The 19,832-nt window shown below is 41.1% G+C and overlaps 1 protein-coding gene across 2 annotated transcripts in view; it reads right to left on the bottom strand.

The window, feature by feature from the left end:
• The window catches only part of OSBPL2 (oxysterol binding protein like 2), a 34,272-nt gene extending 14,890 nt beyond the window's left edge, over nt 1-19,382 (bottom strand). The window contains exons 1-3 of one of the 2 annotated variants that reach the window (XM_056507839.1): nt 19,183-19,382; nt 18,369-18,454; nt 6,707-6,870 (exon numbers count right to left, since the gene is read on the bottom strand). In XM_056507839.1, coding sequence (XP_056363814.1) covers nt 6,707-6,743 — 37 coding nt within the window. In that variant the 5' untranslated portion in view covers nt 6,744-6,870; nt 18,369-18,454; nt 19,183-19,382. The remainder of the gene's footprint in view (nt 1-6,706; nt 6,871-18,368; nt 18,455-19,182) is intronic. The other variant, XM_056507840.1, reaches the window with a different exon arrangement.
• Nucleotides 19,383-19,832: the final 450 nt, after the last annotated feature.

The raw sequence follows: 19,832 nt of genomic DNA, 5'->3' as shown, positions 1-19,832 counted from the left end.
AAAACCTTTATTAAGTAACCTAATTTCCAGGAGTATTATGAGCCAACTATTGCGTTAGAATAAAGAATTATCATTTTTCACACTGCTGAATATAAAACTAATTTAGAATCTTAAAAGCTCTCGAGTAGCTCCTGATCAGATTAGCTGCATTGTCTCTTCTTCAGAGCTGCAGAATAATTACAATAATTTGTTTCACTTATGTAGTTTTCCTCAAAGACCTCAAATAAATCAAGCTTACACTGCTAATAGGCACGTAGAAAAAGAAAAAAAGAAAAGAGAAAACGGCCATTTCACAATGCAGGGGCAAACACCCAGACAACTGGAACCACAGAAATGCAGGATATTGAACTTCTTTTTGCCACCCATATGTGCAAACCTAACACTTCCCTAATGGTTGTAACAGAACATAAGGATACCACGATGAACTATTCCCTGAGCCCTACAAGTGACCCACAGCCTGACCTGCAGGAGGTGGCTGTATTTCTTATGTCCCAAATCCATCCACTTGTACTGGAAACACCACTGTAACCAAACCCCAGCTTGCAGCAATGTGCTTGGAACAGCTTTAATCCCAAAAATGTTAAACCAGCTGGAATCTGTAGAACACAAATTTGTGTTATCAAGAAGCCCCAAGTAAAAGTTGGACTAAACCAACAATCCAAGATCCCAGTCTAATGATTTTTAGTTACATAAATGACACACATAGTAATATCAATAATGACAAATTTTGCACGTGGCTTTGAATAAGAGGATTTTAAAAGCATTCTATGCACCTCTACACAGGCCCTTGGTCTCAATCAACAGCAAGAGGCCTCCCCTCAGTGCTGCTATCCAGACTGACTGCAGAAACAAAGACTTGTAAACCACAGCAGCATCACCACAGAGCACCCTAAAACAATCCATTAATACAGTCCTTCACCACTGCCACAGCACCACAACAGAAAACACTGCTGATCCATCAGTGTAATAAAGAAACATTCTTGCTGAAATTAATTCTAAGATAATGAAGTCCTTTCTGAGTGACAAAGGGGTCAATTCTGCCTCAAGAAAGATTTTCATTTCCAGCTTCCAATTTAAGAGTCAGAATCAAAAAGCAACATTAAACGTGGGTATTTGCTGGCACATGATTTTTGCCATGGTTTTAAGGAATACATAATATAATTTTTGCATTCTTTTCATTCCAGCTGTCACAACATGGGCAGCCCCTTGTCTTTGTAGTGAGTTCTCATCATGGCCTGTCCCAGAGTTCAGCTGAGGGTACACAAAGATTCTAAAATATTACAAAGCCTGTAAACACTCTTGAGTAAAGAAATCGTGACAAAGATTATTCCAATTTTAAACAGACAAAAATGCTGTGATCCTCTGCCATTAACTTTTTTACAAAGCAGTACTTCAACTTTATTTTATCCTCTCCAATGGCTGCTTTTGCTGTATTAGAGCAATTCATGCAAGGCACACATTCCAGAAACAAAATGCTGCACTTTCTTCAGGGATCAAGTCCATGGCAAAAACATTCAGAACTGCACCAGGAAGTCCCAGTGATAAAATCTTGTTTAGTAAACAGCAGGTGTAATGGGTGATGTCATGTCTTGCCCTGTCTCCTAGGTTTTGATGTCACAAGAATGGAATTATGCAGCAATAGCCACACCTTGGCACTCTTAGTACTCAATTGGAAAGCATGACAGTCACATATAGATTCAGGTGATTAAAATGAGGACTACCCTGAAACACCTGCCTTAAGAAAACCTTCCGTCAACTCACAACAAAATATTTATTATTTTAAAATAGTATTTTTAACCATATATTATCTTTTTTGGAACCTGTTACAGTACAAGCAGCAAAATACCTTATTAGCTTAACTATAAGTTGGAAAACAAAAAGAGCTTTTTGGTACAATACCCTCACCCAAAAAGTGATCAAGGTCACATGACACAAGGAACAGATGAGATTAACACCTAAATGTAAAAGAAAGCTTCCTAACAGGAATAATGCACTGGCTTATAGGAGAATAGTTCTGAAAAATGTCTGAAAAATGTAATCTCAGTCTTTACATTGTACCTGAAACCCTGCACATCCTATCAAAGGGCCATTGTCTTATCCACATAGTGTTTCTGTTTCCTATGATTCAGAATTGTTTTGTCCTGTTCCTGTAAAGCACAACAGGAATTTAGATTCAAGTACATTTATTATTTATGGACAACAATATGTCATTGATAAGTAAATAAATGCCAATTCAAATGAGTGACTTGCAGACAAACAACAAAAATTAAATCCCTGCTCCAGAAAAGGAAGTACATCAGAAGGGTAAGTTTGCTTTTATTGGACTGCACTTCCACCTAATTACATTAAAAAAAAACCCAAACCAAAACCACTGTGGAACACAGCCAGATAATCACAGACTTTCAACTACACTTTCCACCTTAGAATCACGTGACTTACCCACTACAAGCCCATTGAAAAAGTTTCAGAATATGCTTCTCAATGAAGTTCTAGGTATTAGAATTCTATTAAGAGCTATCCAGACACTGTTTTATGCAGAGGAAGTAGATCTGGAAGAAATGATTTGTTGTAGTTTCTCTAAGTTACAAAAAGAGCCTTACAGCAGCTGCCAATAAAGCTTTGAACTTCAGAAACTGAGCAGGTAAGAGTTACTTACAGGACAGTTTTCATGCTAAAAAGCCACTGGGAGTGAGGATAAGAATGGAGATTTAAAAGGAGGATAGGGGACCAGAGACAGAAATACAATGTCAACAATCAGCTTAATAAGAAGTTCCACTTACATGTGTTAGGAGTGAAACAAAAGCTTTTAAAAAGTCTTAAACTTTTAAAGTAAAATAGTTCAGTTGGGTGCCAACATAAATCTATTTCAAAAGCTTAAAGAAAAGTAACTTGCCAGTAACTTTAGTTCTCTTAGCCTTCCTCTTCCACATCCTGCAAATGAAACAAGGCCACTCAGAGTGTGCTGCACATGAGCCAAGGCAGCAGAGCCCTGGTTCTGAGTCATGGACAGAGACACGAGACCTCCCCTTTGACAGTCAGCAACTGCCCTGAGTACTAATTAAACCTTGTCAGCCAAGGCAGAAAGGGAATCAAAACACCTTGGTACTGAGAGCCTTCAGACCAGAAAAAGGCATAAGGAATAGGATAAACATGCTGGAAGTGCACATAGCAAGTGAAGCAAGAGGTGCTGTTTTTCTTTACCAGAAATTAACCATTCTACACTTTCCAAAATAAGTCTATTGTCACAAGCTGTATCTGATGGAGGCAGGTTGGCCTTTCACAACACCTGCAATACTTACACATATATATCAGTTTGGCAGACAACCTCACTTCCTCCTCCCCACATGAAAGCAACAGAGAGCAACAGCCTCACAAATACACCTGGCTGGATGAACCAGCTGAGCCTCATGGTCACAGAACACATTTCCATGGAACTGCAGGCTAATTAAAAATGCAAAATTAAAATGTTCTCAAAAATAAATTACCCTGCTTTGTGGCAACACTTTCACAAAACATTTTGGCAAAAAGATACTTGACAATATCAATGAAGGATACTGCTCTAAAAGAGGTCCCTGATGGCATGAAGTCTGTGATGACATTAACACACCCAAGGTGACATAGACCAAAACTACATGCTCCTTGTCTCACAGAAAAATTCAAAGAATCTGAAATTCATCTAAGGATTGAACACCTTTATCCTGATCCAGCCTCAGAAAAAGGTGCCACTGGAATTTGAGAAAAAGCAGATTCTTGACATCTGTGATGTCTGGAATTAAGTGAGATCACAGGTAACATTCCCAAGGGATTCCCTAGGGCAGTACTCATCAGGTAAGGCTGTCAAGTGTCAGCAGTGCTAATAACCTCTGACTGCAAAGAAACTTCTCCCCATGGAAACTCTTTGTCACCAACTCAATTCATCCCCTTGATTCATCAATACCCCAGTCCATGCTGCCATCATCATCCAGCCAGGGAAGAACCATGTGCCAGGAAAATGATTCCCAACCACCCAGCACACAATTCCCTCCCATGAGCATGTCTTTTGGATGAGTTGGGGACAGTGTCAGAAGGAGGAAACTTCTCAGCCAAGTTAAATCCAGCACTACAAAAATCAGAGATCTCCTTAGGGAGAGGTTCGTATTCTACAAGTGGATGTTATTAATTAATAACTAGGGAAAAGCTGTGACTTCCTCAAGGAGTGAGTCCATACTACCTTAAAGGAGGCAGGAAACTACCTGGGCTGCTGCTGAGTGTGCTGCAGAATTCTGGAGTAACTCCCACAGAGTCCAAGTGCTCTGGTTTACTGCCTACAGGACACAAACTGCAGTACCCAGTTCCTAAAATCAGTGAACTCTGGGAACATGTTGCAGCTCCTGGGGAAACCAGGGCTCAGGACCCAACAGGAACAAGAGAAATGTATCATGCACACACTGTTTTCATCTCAACACTGAAACACAGCTGGAAAACATGCTCATTCCTGGCAGTCACATCCCAATCCTAGACTTTGAGCAGATTAAGCACATCTGAAGGCACCTTTTGCCCTTCTGCTGATCTGATCTCAAAACAAAGAGAGCATCCTTGGAAAGAGTAGACCAAGGAGCCTACCAGGGAATTTCTTCTTTTTTGGTTTTTTTTTTAATCAAAACTTGGAACCTCAGATCCAGAAGTTTTCACTGAGAAACCTGGAAGTGCACCTTGGCTCAGAAAGGACTGGGATTGTGGACTTGATCTCCTAGGAGCACTGCATCTACACCTACCATGCCCAGACCATTAAAAAACTGAGAGACAGGCAGGCACTACCAGGACCCACCACCACCTAAAAAATTCACTAAAGCACCATGTGAAAGATCCAGTGTTAACAGGAGCAGAGTGTTACTAGAGACATCAGCAGCCAGGGAACATGAATGCAGAGAGGCCCATTTCCAGCTGTTCTTTGCATCACACTTCTCACTGACCTGGACAAGACACAGCTATAAAGAACTAGGTCTGACTTCACTAGGTCTGTGCAAATAACTCATCAAACTGTTACATCTCCTAAAGCACCCAGCTGGAGAAAGGGATTGAGCACCTTGTCCTTAAAGACAAACAGTCCTGAAGGAGAACAAATCTGAAGTATTCCAAACTTAGCACTCCTCTTAAATCAAGCACCAGGCTCTTAAGAAACACATACAACACACACACACACACATATATATATATATAAATTTATCTCCTGCCAGCACATTCCCCCCTTTGGAAGAATAAGATGTGGATGGAACAAGGAGTGCTCACAGAACTGATTCACAACATCCCAGATCTGAGCAGAGTCAGACATGACTGCAGGTACAAGAACAGCTCATGCACAATAGCTCAGCCACCACCACCCAGAGCACTTGTAGGAGGAATCAACTTTTGAGGTAGAGGGGAACAAGAAGAGGAAAGAAGACAAAACCAGGGTATTGTTGCAGATGAGTCAAACACCAAGGGCTGTTCAGGTCTGCAGCAAGGGCAAAAGAATGCATCATCATCAAAGCTGTACAGCACAGCCCTCATGTTTAGAGGTACATTTATTTTCACACCTTTTCAATGCAAAAAAACTCTAGTTCATTTATGGCACTGACACGAGCTCTTGGAACTGATAAGATTACTAATGACATACAGAAACAAACCATTGTGTTTAAGATTTTAATGGTACAATGGGTTGATTTTACAGATGAATTTGGAGTACTAGCCTCATCACTCCCAGCTGGCATGAATGCAAACTGAATTTCCTTCTCTCCTCTGTGACATAGTTGTGACAAGTCCTGTACAGTCTTCTGTCAGTCACACTGCTTCACCCAGCCCCCTCTGTTTATTCCTCACATGAATTTCCAACCAACCATGTCTAAGTCTACGTTACCCACTTCTATCTACCATGCTACTTCCATTCCTTCAGCTTTCACACTAATCATTATTCTCTTTTCATTTTTGAGATTTTACTTTAAGCACTGTAATCTCAGTATTTATCATTTCACCTCTGCTACAGGATTTCTCAAGAGATATTTCAGTGGAAATCTTTAAAATGGTTTGAGATCTTTAAGAGGATTTCCTTTTTCTTTTATTAAAATACTTCAAGCATTTTATTTCACCACTAAAGCATCTAAAACTCTTATAAATAACTATTCATCCTTATTAGTTGAGAGCAAAGTACTATTTGATACACTGCTCAAGTGTGAAGTGATTCATGTTTGCTTTTTCAGAAAAAATAGGATTGCAAAGACTTTTGGCTCCCTATCTTGAAAACATACTTTTACAGCAATTTGGTTCTGACTAGAAAAACATTTTCCACTTCAGTTCTTTAGAATAAGTTTTCCATTAAAATTAAAAAATGAATACAATAACAATAAAATCAACCCATAGGAAATATTTCACCTTTTAAAGGGTCTGCTTCTCAAGCTGCTATTAAATTGATTTTCAGAGAAAATGAAAGCAAGACCTGGCCACTAAAGGACTGTTATAGTGATGAAATAATAACTGGCATTAGGGCTTAACAAAAAAACCCCTCATTTCCAAGCCTGAACATGAGCTACAATTTTCCTTTTCTACCTTTCAGAACACAGCACTACAAGTTTTACCAACGTAAGTTTACTTTTGATTTATTATTAACAGCCATGTATCACCAGCTCCTTACCACACACACAGTGCAATTTATAGGGGTTTTCTTCCCCTTGGCACTGTGCCCATCACTCACCCGTAACGGCATCATAAAACTCTTCTTCACTGTTCATCCTTCAGGGTGAAATCTCTGTGCAGCCAGTGCAGCTCCTCTAATGCATCGTTGAGCTTGATTTAGAGATTAAGTATCTGTATGCTGTCAGGGTCTTCTTTTGCAAATACCCAGCTGCTTTAGATTATCTATTTGACAAGAGAGGGAAACAGAATTAGCAGCTTCCACATTTCTCCTGTGTACAAACACTCACACTTGACAAACACTAATTTTCCTGTTCCTTCCTAGGGCAAAAGATGGATTTTTGCATTTATAAGTAAACAGCTTTCTTTGACACAGCAGTAATTTTGAAGACAACTACTACCTGCCACAAGTTGATTTGCTGTGCCACACTTCTCTCTGTATAACTACTCCATATACATTACTGTAAAATGTAACTTAATTACAGCAAGTTAAATTTCAGGCAAGTACAGCTAGAAGGAGCAGAGAACTGACAGAAGGAAAAGCCAGTTGGCAAACCAAAAATTCTCCTTTAGCAAGAGGATAAGCCTTGCTGCATCCTTAACCAAGAAAGCTGGGAACAAGAAAGAACCTTGGTATCTCAAGGTCTGACCACTGCATGAAAATGTTGGGTCTGACTATATCATGTCATCAATCCTGAGAGAATTTTTGTCAGGCTACTGCTATGCACTCTGGAAGAGACAACTGGAGATTTTTCCCTCTAGAAGGAATGTAAAGAACCAACGCACCTTTCCTCAGCAGAACCACGCACCCTTCAAATAACTTACAAATTTATGTAGCATTCCAGCTCCACTTTATGGATAGACTAAATTAGATTTTTTCCAGATGGTTGGCAATGCTGTAACACAAATATTTTTACCTCACCCAACTTTAGTTTAAGGAGAAGAATGAGAAAATTTCATTTTCGCTCTTACAAATGCTCACCAGGTTCCAAGAATGAGCCAAGTACACAGCAATAAATGACAGCATGGCAATGCTATCGATATCTCCTCCAAAACAACCTCAATCTGTCAGTCTCAATTTTTTCTGATCTTGAAGATTCCACTGCTTTTGTGACAGTAGTTTCTCCAGAGTAATTATAACTTGCACAATTCCATTCCAATTAAGAGAAACAATGCCAGAAGTGCACTCTGCTCCTAGGAGAAGTTTACCATGTTTGAAGCCAATTCCTTCTCTTCCTCTGCAAGAATCCAAACTGTGTTTCAAGCCTTTTTCCCCTCGATGCCCAGAACAAAAGCTGTTTGAATGTCTCACATACATACAGTTCTTCTAACAGTCTATTCAGAGGGAGGAGCCAAACCAGCCCATTATGGGACTCATCTAAGTTAATGAATTTAGTGTTTGCCTTGAAGTGTTTTACGTCTTTCAAGGACAGGTATTTCAGTTTGTCACTTTTCCCTTAGGAATCTTCCATTTCCTTGCTACTACAGGATTTTATACCAACCTCTGCAGCAGCAATATCATATTTACAAGTCCACACCCTCCAAGTATCTTTGGAGATGCAAGACATTTCTGCTTTCAATTGTATGCAAGCATTGCATCCTTCTAGCAAAACAGCTGCCAATGGTTCTAGAAGAAAACTTATATATGTACAAGACACAGCCCTCTCAGGATCAGGACTACAACTACATTTTCTCCATGTTTTCTTGCATCTTCCCTTTTTCTGTTTAGTCATATATAGAAGGCACTAAGAAATAAAAATTATGACCTACAAAACTGTCAAATACCATTAAGAGCCTTAGAGTAAATAAGGTCATACAGATGAATGCCAGTTTCTCTGCTCCCCTCTCCTGCACAATAATTGCATTACAAAAGGCCTTGTGAAGTGGAACCACATCCCACAATGTGCACTTTCACTGCAGAGACAACGAAGCTTTCCTATAAAAACACCCACCAAGCACAAATGAAGTGTCCAGAATCAGACACAAATGAAAAGTAGAGTTATGTTGTGCTCTCCTGACATCTACCTCACACCACACCTGAAGCTCACTGCTATTTGAAAGTTCAATCTTATAAGTCAGTAAATTATATACCATACATAAGTAAGTTATATATAAAATATTAATTGAAATCACTTTAAATAATTACAGTCACAAATTGTCCTATGGTGTTAGGAACATTTTAAAAAGGAAAAATATAATATATTTTGCTGAGTTACACTAGGAATAACTTCCCACTTGTATCACTTCTTTTACATTCAGTTCTTTTATACAGAAGAGATTAACATGAATTTGCATGTAGCTGAAAACACAGTGATAACAGCATTCAGCTTTCATGAGCCAAAATGCTGGGATTAAATCATGTTCTCTTACCAAAAGTTACTTTCAACTAGGCTGAAATACCAGAAAACAAAAACATCCTGGTGGCTTCATTTTCAGTATCTGTAATCTGTATTTCCTCCTCCATTCCCTGATGTTCCCAGAAGAATTCACCTGCACACCAGCAGTGTGGTTAGCAGCTTTTATCCAAATTGCCACTGAAAGAAGGGTGCAACACTCCTGTGTCAGACAGACCTTCTTCAGGAGCTCAGGACCAGCTGCTGCCCTGGAAAATCTTTCATAAAGCACAAACTTCCTGTCATGGTCTCACCTCTCAGTCCTACAGTGTAGAAGGAACACAAAGTCTATTTGGACATTTTCTTGCATACACAGTAACGAACAGGAATGTAACAAACAGGCTTCCATACAGACTTCACTTGTTGAGAGGATTCTGTTTGAGCAGCTGAGGTTTGCTGGGTTACAGGCTAGAATTATATTAGTGGGCTTCACCTTCCAGGCAGGGCCAAGGGGCTGAGCCTGGGTACCCATCCAGAGACACCCAGAAATGTGTTTTTCCTGGGGATCTCAGCCCAGCTGTACTCACCAAACCATCTTATCAATAATAACTGCAAGTAGAGGCACCTTAAGAGAACTGGAAAATCTTCATTTAATGATGACAACACACCCCTGGCCACAACCAGTAAAGATATTGTGGTTTACAGGATAAGCCAAAAAGCTTATCTACTTCCTCATATTTTAAGGCTATGGATTGGTACAAACTAATTTAATTTATTACGGAATTTGTGTGCATGAGGACAAAAGGCTACATTTATTTTTATTTTTGCATCAAAATAATTTCCCTACAGGAGAGATGCTATTTTTGAAGCTCACACTGAAAGACAATAGATAAAAACATCCAAAGAAAGCACAATACCCATCCCAACAGTACAAATTTGACTGGTAAATTTGTACTGCAGCTGTATTATCTTATCCTTCACTCTGATAAATTCTCTGATACATCGTCCAGAATATTCACAATAAGATTTTACTCTTGAAATTACCCTTAAAGTTGAGCATTAAAGCAATTTATAGAAAACAACTAAGCCTAACATAACTCACTGAAGCAAGTCTTGAACAAGTTATTTGGGCAGAATCTAGATTTTATAGTTATTTATTTGCAGCTCAACGCCTAAAAGATGGAAACCCAAACTAGCTATGCACAGGATGTGAAGTCAAAAACTTGTAAGAGCTTCTGGCATCTCCTAATCAAAGAACAACCTCTCTGGTTCCTCTAAAATAAGCTTTACACCTTGGTGATGCTGTAAAGCCATCCAAAAACAGGTTAAACAAGATAGTATGTTGTCCAATAACACAATTCAGAAATGCAGGTAACAATGCTGAAATATAAAAGCCACTTTTGTGGAAGGGAAGAAGGCCCAAAACCTGAACAGGTAAGATACAGAAATTAATTAACTACAAATCACATGTGTCATTGGTACTGCACAGTAACTCAAAAGCAGGTTACCTGAAGGGTGCCTACAGGAAAGGTGGAGAGGGAACAGAACATGAAGGAATGGCTTCAAACTGACAGGGAGCAAGTTTAGATTAAATATTGGAAAAAATTTCTTCCCTGTGAGGGTGGGGAGGCCCTGGCACAAGCTGCCCAGAGAAGCTGTGGCTGCCCCTGGATCCCTGGAAGTGTCCAAGGCCAGCTTGGACAGGGCTTGGAGCAACCTGGGATAGAGGAAAGTGTCCCTGCCATGGCAGGGGTGCAACAAGATGAGTTTTAAAGCCCCTTCCAACCCAAACCATCCTATGGTTCTGTGATAATTACTAAAACTCCTTTAAATTCTCATAGTTTTTCAGAGAGGATCACACATTCCTGACTGATGACCATGAAAGTCTTTTTAAAGGCATAAAGATTTTGCAAAAGCAAAGGACATAACAAAGCATGCAGCTGAAGTAAAAACTGCAGAAACACATCCACAGCACACCTGTAAACAGGTTTGACAGAGGGAATTACTCAGAATTCCAGCCTTCCAGAACTGTCTGTCCCAGGAGAGGGAACAAACAGGAAGGGCTGTTCCTAAACATGATGAGCTCGGGAGCAAAATCCCTTTTCCCAGCAACCTCAGGAGCCTTGATGCAGAGTGTAACAAACTATTCACACCATCCACGGTCCCCCACACGGCCCATGAGCAAGGAAGAACAGAGTAGTAGTGGATCTGTCAATCAGCTGGTGGTGAATAATGTCACACAAAGTGACAGAGCTGAGCTGTCACTCAGTGACATGTCCAGGTGATCTGGCTGCCAGTAACACACTCTGCTTGCCAAAGCTCTCCGCAGGTCAGAGTGTCCCCTACAAGGTCACAGTCTCCAGCAGTGGAAAGTACACAAATTCCCTTCCAGAAATACACCAGTCCCAGACTCTGCACAACTCCTATTTTAAACTATTTCCTCCCACTTGAACTTATTTATAAAACCAGGACAACAAAAGCACAAGACTTCGCAAATCACTTTATAAGCTGCCTAATTTCTCCACGCATTCTGTGACGTGCATGTGAGCATCTCTCTGAGAGGAGATGCACATTCCACCTCCAAGACTGCTTTCCAAAACCAGTGTGTGTGGGAATCCACTGCCTTTATCTTGGTAAATTAGTAATCTCTTAAATTTGTCACTTTGTAGGCTTGTTCCTCCTCAAATTTCATTTTTCAGAAGGAAAAAAAACCAGAGCAACCAACTTATTTCAACCATGATCCTGGATCCTAGAATTTCTACACCTATTAGAAAACCCCAAAAACTTGTACCCCTGTAAGAGTTTAAACCTGTAACTACCCTAAATCAATTCGACTAGTTCCTCCATCCTAACTTGTTCTTCCAGGTTATTCCTCAACAAAGACCCAGCTGAATAATCAAAAGTTACTCCTCCTTAAAGAAACATTTACATTTCTATAGAAAGACCAGCATTTACAATGAGCGGCTCATGGGGCTGGAATGTGGCTCAGCAAGCTCAGGTTTGAAGCTGGCTGGGGACAGCTGCAGTGCCTTTTTCCTCCAGACCTCAAGTTGAAATTTCTCATCATGCAGCAATTCTGGAAAGCTTTGCTGACATCACCCTGCTAAATTAAAAATCCCGGGTTTTTTTTTTGTTTTTTGTTTTTTTTGTTGGTTTGTTTTTTTGTTTTATTTCTTGGAAAGCACATGTGCTAGCTCTATATGACATATAAAACACTTGTTCCTATTCATTACACAGATATTGAATCTACTTGTGAATTCCAGGAGCATTTAGGTAAAACAAAGTACAGAACCAATAAGCAGTCATTAAATAACCACAGAGGTTCAGCAGCATGAGCAGGTAGGGTGTTAGGAGTTCAATACCCTGGAATTAAGAGTGCCATCAAAGAATTCATGAACTAGCACATTCATCAGCTTTTCCACACGCCTAACAAGGTTTTGTTTGGTGTGCACTTCCACAGCAAATTTTAAAATCATTTCAGTTTAATGTAAAAAGAGAAGAATTACAAGCAATTAAGAAAAAGGAAGAAGGAAAAAAAAGTCACTTGGGATCTTCTCCATGAGAAACATTTTCATTACTTTGATATGACAAGGGGGAATGTAAATTTTCAAACTGAGAGAGGGCAGGTTTACATTACATATTAGAATGAAATTCTTCCCTGTGAGGATGCTGAGGCCCTGGCACAGGGTATCCAGAGAAGCTGTGGCTGCCCCTGGATCCCTGGAAATGTCCAAAGCCAGGCTGGATGGGGCTTGGAGCCACCTGGGATAGTGGAAGGTGTCCCTGTCGTGGCAGGAGATGGAATGAGTTGAGCTTTAAGGCCCCTTCCAACCCAAACCATTCTGGGATTCTGTGACATCCTGGGTTCAGGATGTACTTTCTGTCCAGAAAGAGATACCAAAGAGCCAACAGAAAATCAAGCATCCATGTCCTTCATAACAGCACCAAAAATAAGAAATGGGGAAAAAAGAATACAAAATCCCCCAGTCTACACCATGACTGGTGGAATAAGAGCCAACCCCATCGTCTCTTGAGTTGCCAGCTGAAATAAAACATAACTGTAGTACTTCAAGGGACAGAAATAAATAACTTGAACTAGAAGATAAATATTCATGTGTGTTTAATTCATGCACATCTCCTGAAAACATCAAACTGCAGTGTTTCATCTCTGAATGAAAGCTTCAGCAAGGATGAATCTTAATTGACTTATGAAATTAGGTTACCAGCAATATTGCATCTAAAACATTTACAAAAATTAGTCAAGAATCAAATTTAATTGGCAATTTAGATTAACTGTTATGCACTCAAAATCTCTTCAGCCAGAGAACAGCCACACAGACTGCAGAATCCAGGAGAGGGTTTTCTTTCTCAAGTGAGATTTGTTTCTTACTTTCTTACTCCAAAGTTTGACTGTAATACCATCAGCCAGCTGTCTTGGCAAGACAAAGCTCTCTCTGCAACCACAGCAAGAGAGGGGAAACTTCCTTCTCAAATCTGTTAAATAAAGTGCAGAGTCTGAGTGAAGAGGATCAGCTGAATGCTCAGCCCACTGTCACTTTTGCATTTCTCTGGAGATTGCAGCTGCCCTACCACAGGTTCATATGGAGTTGGGAGTCATTCAATGGCCTGGGGACAGTTCAGTGCCAGCACTTGAACCAATGATGACAACAAACTGAACATCTGAAAGGTTAGTTTTGAACAAATGAGCTGAGTGATTTATGGCAGGAAGAACCATGTTCTGTGCTCTCAGAAATACCAACTTTTGGTGATGCTTCACAGGAATTAAGAGACAAGTGAAACACTACAAGTCTGGCTTTCAAAGAAGTAAAGGCCACAAAACTTGTTTCTGCATCAGAACAAATGACACTAATTGTCCCACACATTAATCACTGCCCCAGCCCCCAACCCATTATTTATTTAACATAAAAATCGTAAAGATGAATCTGGACAGAAAATATGCTCCCAGAACAGTGCTCAATTACCTATGGAATCAATGGCTATTCCCCACTCTCACTTCAGCCAAAAATTCTGTTCTACAGCCAAGGATAGTGGTTTGCAGAACTTCCTTCAAATCGAACAAACAGACCAAGGAAATTTGATTCCAGCAGATTAATATTTTTTGATGCAAAACACTTCATTGAAATTCATACAGAATCCTGTGTATGTTCTCCTTTCTTAACACTACCTCAGTATCTGAGACATTTTTCCACCCGAGAGCATCTGCTACAGCATTTTTCAGACTCTGTAACCTTCACTTGGAAACTATTTCATGTCCCATGACTGTAAAAAATGACAGAATTCTGTTCTGCACACCTCTCCACGCATGATGCATAATGCTAGGTTTGATCAGGAGTGATAATTCAGTTCATTTCTAGCCACACTGTTAAAAAAATCAATCATTCAATGCTGTATTGTAAAACTAGTTATTTCTTAGTTGTTTCCTGGGGATCTGTTTTATCTTACTTGTAAGAGAGAAGGTGGGAAGTAATCAATAACTGCAAGTACAGTGCCTTTGAACACAAGTGTCAGTAGATACATGATTAATCATTTAGGAACACTTCTCTGAAGATAAAATTAAGGATGCTTGGGTATTTCTCATCATAATGCAACCATCCCTGCAAATTGATCACTGAAGCTTATGAACATGAAGACAGTCACAGCATAAAACATCACTGGAGAAAACCCCTAGAACAGCAAAAATAGTTACATGTTTAAGTTCCTAGATCTTCCTCCTCAAAGGCAGCTTTGTCTCTCTGGACTCATTCTCTCTAGTCAGATGCAGGTTTACATTTACTCTGCACAAGGTATTTTGCCAATAAATTTCACAGAGACTCTTAGCCAATTATGGCAGCAATTACACTGCAAATAAAGCAGGAGGATGACAGTGACTAACCCATTACAAAGCCCTACGGTATAAGAAAATGTATTTTTATGCCTATCTCCAACTCTTCACACACACAGATTCCACAACAAGAGCTCCTGCACACAGCTAACAGACTATTTGTGAAGGGGTTTTTAAGATCACGCCACAAATTTGCAAAAGCTTTAGGAAGTCAGAGTTTATGCTATGACAGAATTTCCTTTAAAGCTGCATTTATAGTAAGTACCTACTGGATTCCAGTATAAGGTTGCTATTGTCAATACAAAACAATAAAATTGAGTCCTCAAGACAGGACAAATATCTCCATTTAGAGCCCAGTTTTAATAAAAAATCCACCCAGCTATTTGCTCAGTAACATTAAAAAACTTGATTAACAAAATATGAACAACACTTTAAAAAAAAAACGAGTGCATGTAAACATAGCAGTTCTGCTCTCCTGAAAAAAGTTCTCCTTTCAGCCAGCACACCCTGCTGAAGGGCCCTTTATGAACAGGCTGGTGAGAGAATTTCTCTGCAGCCTTAACACACACAAGTTGCATCACTGAGAACTATTAAAAGGATTCTCATCCTCACCTGATTGCCCTGACACGCTGTAGGGAGCAGAGGAGCTGGTAAGTGAGTTAGTGAGCTGAACTGGAGTGATGTGAACCACAGACACCTCAGAATTCACACATTTTACCACCTTCAATCTCCACAGCCTCTAACTGTCACTAGAATCTAAACACAGTGAGATCTACTAACAGATTCTTTTGGGAGCCCTATAAAAAAATTACTCAGAAGTGTAAAAATATAACAAAGTTATTTATCCAATCATGGAAACACATTTCTTGACAAATACCCTAAGCATGCAAACTTTGCAATACCCCAGAGGTTCAGAGCACCCCAAGAGCCTGTGTCTCATCCAAGACTGACCAGCACAGCAAAGGACTGGGGCGGGAACACCACAGACCAATTTGGTCTAACAGCAAGCAGAGCCACTGCATGTCCAACAGAGCAAAGACAGTTCAAGTTTGGGACTACAAAACCAAAAGGGCCAAGACTAAAAGGTCCAGCTCTGTTTCTGCAGCTGCAGGGACAATTCACCTTTTGTGCACCCTCCCTCCCACCAGATGGATAAACAAGCCCAGGAAGACAACACTCTGCAGCCTCTGCATTTTCTGAATGGAGAGCTGCTGCAATCTACTACAAACCTGTCTCATTAAATTACGTGCATAATAAAATATACTGAATTAATCTAAATGATCTGTCTAGACCAGCAAATGAATTTCCAATTGTAACTGTATTTAAGGAAAGGAAAAAAAATCAAGTTTAAGTATGCTCAGTCTATTCTTGTAACTTATTGATCCTGAAAATTAAGACATTATCTTTGTGCACTGAATCAACAATACATTTTTAAAGAGTATAACTGAAAGTTATGGTAAACCACATTTGAAAAATTCTAATTGCTTGTTGCTCTCCTGCAACATGCTTTTACAAGCCTTTAAGGATGCAAAGTAAATAATTACATCATCATACATTTGTCTGCACAGTAATTATTAAGATGCAAGGATTGAGATAATGAATTCTTGAATTCCAGGTTCTTTGGTGGTCTATTTCATAAAATAATAAAACCCATTAAAGATCTGCTATAAAACACAGCCTCTATTTTTGAGCAACATAAAAAACATCAAAGTCTCCTATCTCCAAAGTGGCAGACACAGGCTGACCAACTTGCTCCTTGCTCTCATTTTCCAATTTATTCAGCTTGGAGGAGATACCCATGTGATTAGCTACTATGGAAGCTCAGCTACAACATTCAAGTTCTTGAGTATTCCATATTTAACATATATTCTTTGCATGCCTCATTTTGTGCATTTCTTCCAAGAATTGTAAGAACCAAACATTTTAATTGCTTCACAAAGAAGAGTCTAAACACTAAGCATTTTAAAATCATACCAATGTCAAATACAGAGATTTCTTGTATCTCCATGAGACAGGTGACAAAACTGATGCTCAGTGAAGGATTAGAAAAATGGCACCTTCTAAACAGAAGGCCTAGATATGAACAGCATGATGTAACATTGAGTTTGTTCAAGGACAAGCTACTTCAAATACCAAAGATAATAAATTATCTGCTTAAAAATTCAGCGTACTTGCAGGCTAATCTTGCTTTCAAACAACAGCAAAAAAAAATCATCTGACTGGCACTACAAACAGTGATTTAAAAATATAGCCTTATCAAAGCAAAAAAAGCCTGATTGGGACGTTTTCCAGCCAACACTAAGATAACAGAAAGCAAAGCTTTCCACCTTTGTTCTAGGTCAGCATATGTGAAGTTCACACAGTAGAATTCACAGGAAGAAAGACTGAAATTCCAGTTTCAGTCATAAGACCTGCCAGCAAGTACATATCATGGGAAGCAGTAACAGTGTTAAAAGTGACTTAGAAACCACCTTCTGTGATCAGTTACCAAAAGCTGTCAGCAAACAAATAACTAGTAACCACAATGCTTTTCAATATTGCATCAACTGAAACCTTAATCCCATCAAGTCTTTAACTACCTATAGGCACAGGGTTTGTCATCTAATCACCATTTTCTATCTCAAACTTTTGTCTTCTGTTGCTAAGATTATTTTGACATGGTTGAAGAGCCAGATCTGGAGGAAAATGCTGTATTTTTTCCTGGGCAGCAGACATCTCAGCACTTCCTTTTGAGAACTTCCTCAAGTTACAAGTTCATCATGAGGTGCTGTTGGTTCAGGAAAGCAACAATAAGAATTACTCCTGATTCTATCCCAGACTGCCCTCAGCCTTCTGTCACGTGGTCAAACATGTGTATGGCTCAACAACTATTTTAAGAAAAAGCTGTGTTTACTGTAACTGAAAACCCAAGGGGTTACTTAGGGGGAAAATCAGCACTCGGAATTTCTTGCTTCCATGCTAGTTCAGCCAGTTCTCCTACTCCCATCCCACGGCACAGCACTGCATGCTTGGAAGTGACCCAAGTCACTGCTTCCAGAAATTGCCCTGAGGTTTTAGAAGTCCCTGAGCACGCCAGTATAAAGTTTGTTAAGATGTTAACACGTGTTTGCCCCCCAGATGGTAACATGAACGTGGATTTATAGAACTTCAGAAGGTTAAGTTGGAATGATCAAATTTATTTTCTCTTGCATGCAAAGCTTTAGAAAAGGAAATACTATGAGAAGAGTGGTACAAACCAACACTGCAGACCCATGTTTCCTTTTTACTTTTCCTGGAATCTCAAATGCAAGTTAAGTAATTTAGCTGAGAAAATTCACAGTAAATGGAAGTATCTGCTTGCACTCAGCATGCTTTGGCAGATACTTCTGAGAGGAAACACAAGGTTATAACACACATAAAAACCAGGAGGTGATTTTGAAACTACATTTGAAATTCTGGCCTTCAAGTGCTGCACAGTAACAAATAGCTTCCAAAAGGAGTCCTGAATCCAAACATACAGAGAGCACAAACATGATCAATAACCAAATTAAATGAATGGCATCTTATACCTTTATTATCATGCAGAAGTTCTGGTGGCATGTTATTTAAAAAAAAGCCTTTTTTCCTATTTTTCCCATCTTGCTTGTCTCCTTCTCTGTAAAGGAAACATCGAGTAGGTAACTGAAAAACGAAATAACAAAAAAGCCAACCCCAAATAAACCCCAACTGCTCGCTGTGCTTCAGCTGCGACCTAAAAGGCCCCTTGAGGCTCCTGTACTGCGCTGAAACCGAGCCCAGCACATTCCTCTGGGGAGCCGGGTGTCGTAGACTCCTTTGCCTAAGTACCCAGCTGCAAAAGCAATCGGAAAAATACGATAAAATTACAAAAAGCGCAACGCTGGTGCTGACGGAGCTGCACTGATCCGCACCCTCTGCACAGCAATGTCCTTCAGCCCCAGAGCCCAGGATGGGGTGGAACGGGGGAAGGCTCAGCCCTGGACGGGATCACGGCATCGGGCACGGCTCAGCATTGAATCACGGCACCGGGCACGGCTCAGCAGCGAGGGGAATCACGGCACCGGGCAGAATCACGGCACCTCACCCCGACGCTGCAGCACGGGCCTGCGGCCCGCAGCGCCCCGAAACACCCGGGCGGGCCACGGCCCCCTCAGCCGCCGGGAGGGAGAGAAGCGTTGGGGCCGCCGCTCCCCCGCCCGCCCCCGCCGCACTGACAGCGCGGGCCGCGGCCCGCTGAGGACGGGACCCCCGAGCCGGGCCAGAACGGGGCTGTGGGGGCGCTGGGGCCGGCGCGGGGAGCGGAGACCCGGGGGAGCGGAGCGGAGAGCGGAGCGCGGCGGCCCCGGGCCCGGCCCGCGGCGTTACCTGCACCGGCTCCAGCGACGGCACCGCCGACACCGAGGCGGAAGTGCGGCCCTGGCCGCGCTGGATTGACAGGCAGTTCCGCCAATCGCAGAGCGCGGCCGCGCCTCGCCGTTGCCAAGGCGACGAATCAGCTGCCTCGTTTCCCCGCTGGGAGGCGGGGCGAATGCTAATAAGGCGCTGAGCCTGCCCGCCCCTGCCGCGCCACCGCTGGGGAGACCGCCGGCCAATGGCGCAGGGGATATGCAGAGCAGGGCGCGGCTATGCAAATAAGAGCGCGGTTATGCAGATATGGGCGTGGTTATGCAGATGAGCTGGTACCGGCAGCCCCCGGGGCGTGGGACGCCTCACCGAGCCCATTCCCAGAGGTTTTTAGAGTTCCCCCAGCAAGAATGACCACTTGTGGCCTCTTCTGTTCTATAACTTTTGGGACATTTGAGCTAGCAGCTGATTTCAGCATGCAATATCGGCTTGCTGTAACCTCACTCGGTATATATATCATTGTCAGAAGCGATAACATGTATATTTTTAACTTTTTAAGTGTTCAGGTGGTGTTTTGGGATTGGGGTTGTTGGAGGTGTATTTTCAGGCAGATCATGTGAGTAGGTGAGGGTTAGTATGAAAACAAACAGGTTTGTGGCCTTATATGGTCT

Source organism: Oenanthe melanoleuca, chromosome 20, assembly GCF_029582105.1.
Source record: "Oenanthe melanoleuca isolate GR-GAL-2019-014 chromosome 20, OMel1.0, whole genome shotgun sequence".
NCBI lineage: Eukaryota > Metazoa > Chordata > Aves > Passeriformes > Muscicapidae > Oenanthe > Oenanthe melanoleuca.
Note: the sequence above shows the minus strand (reverse complement) of the source record. Positions and strands in the feature narration are given on the sequence as shown.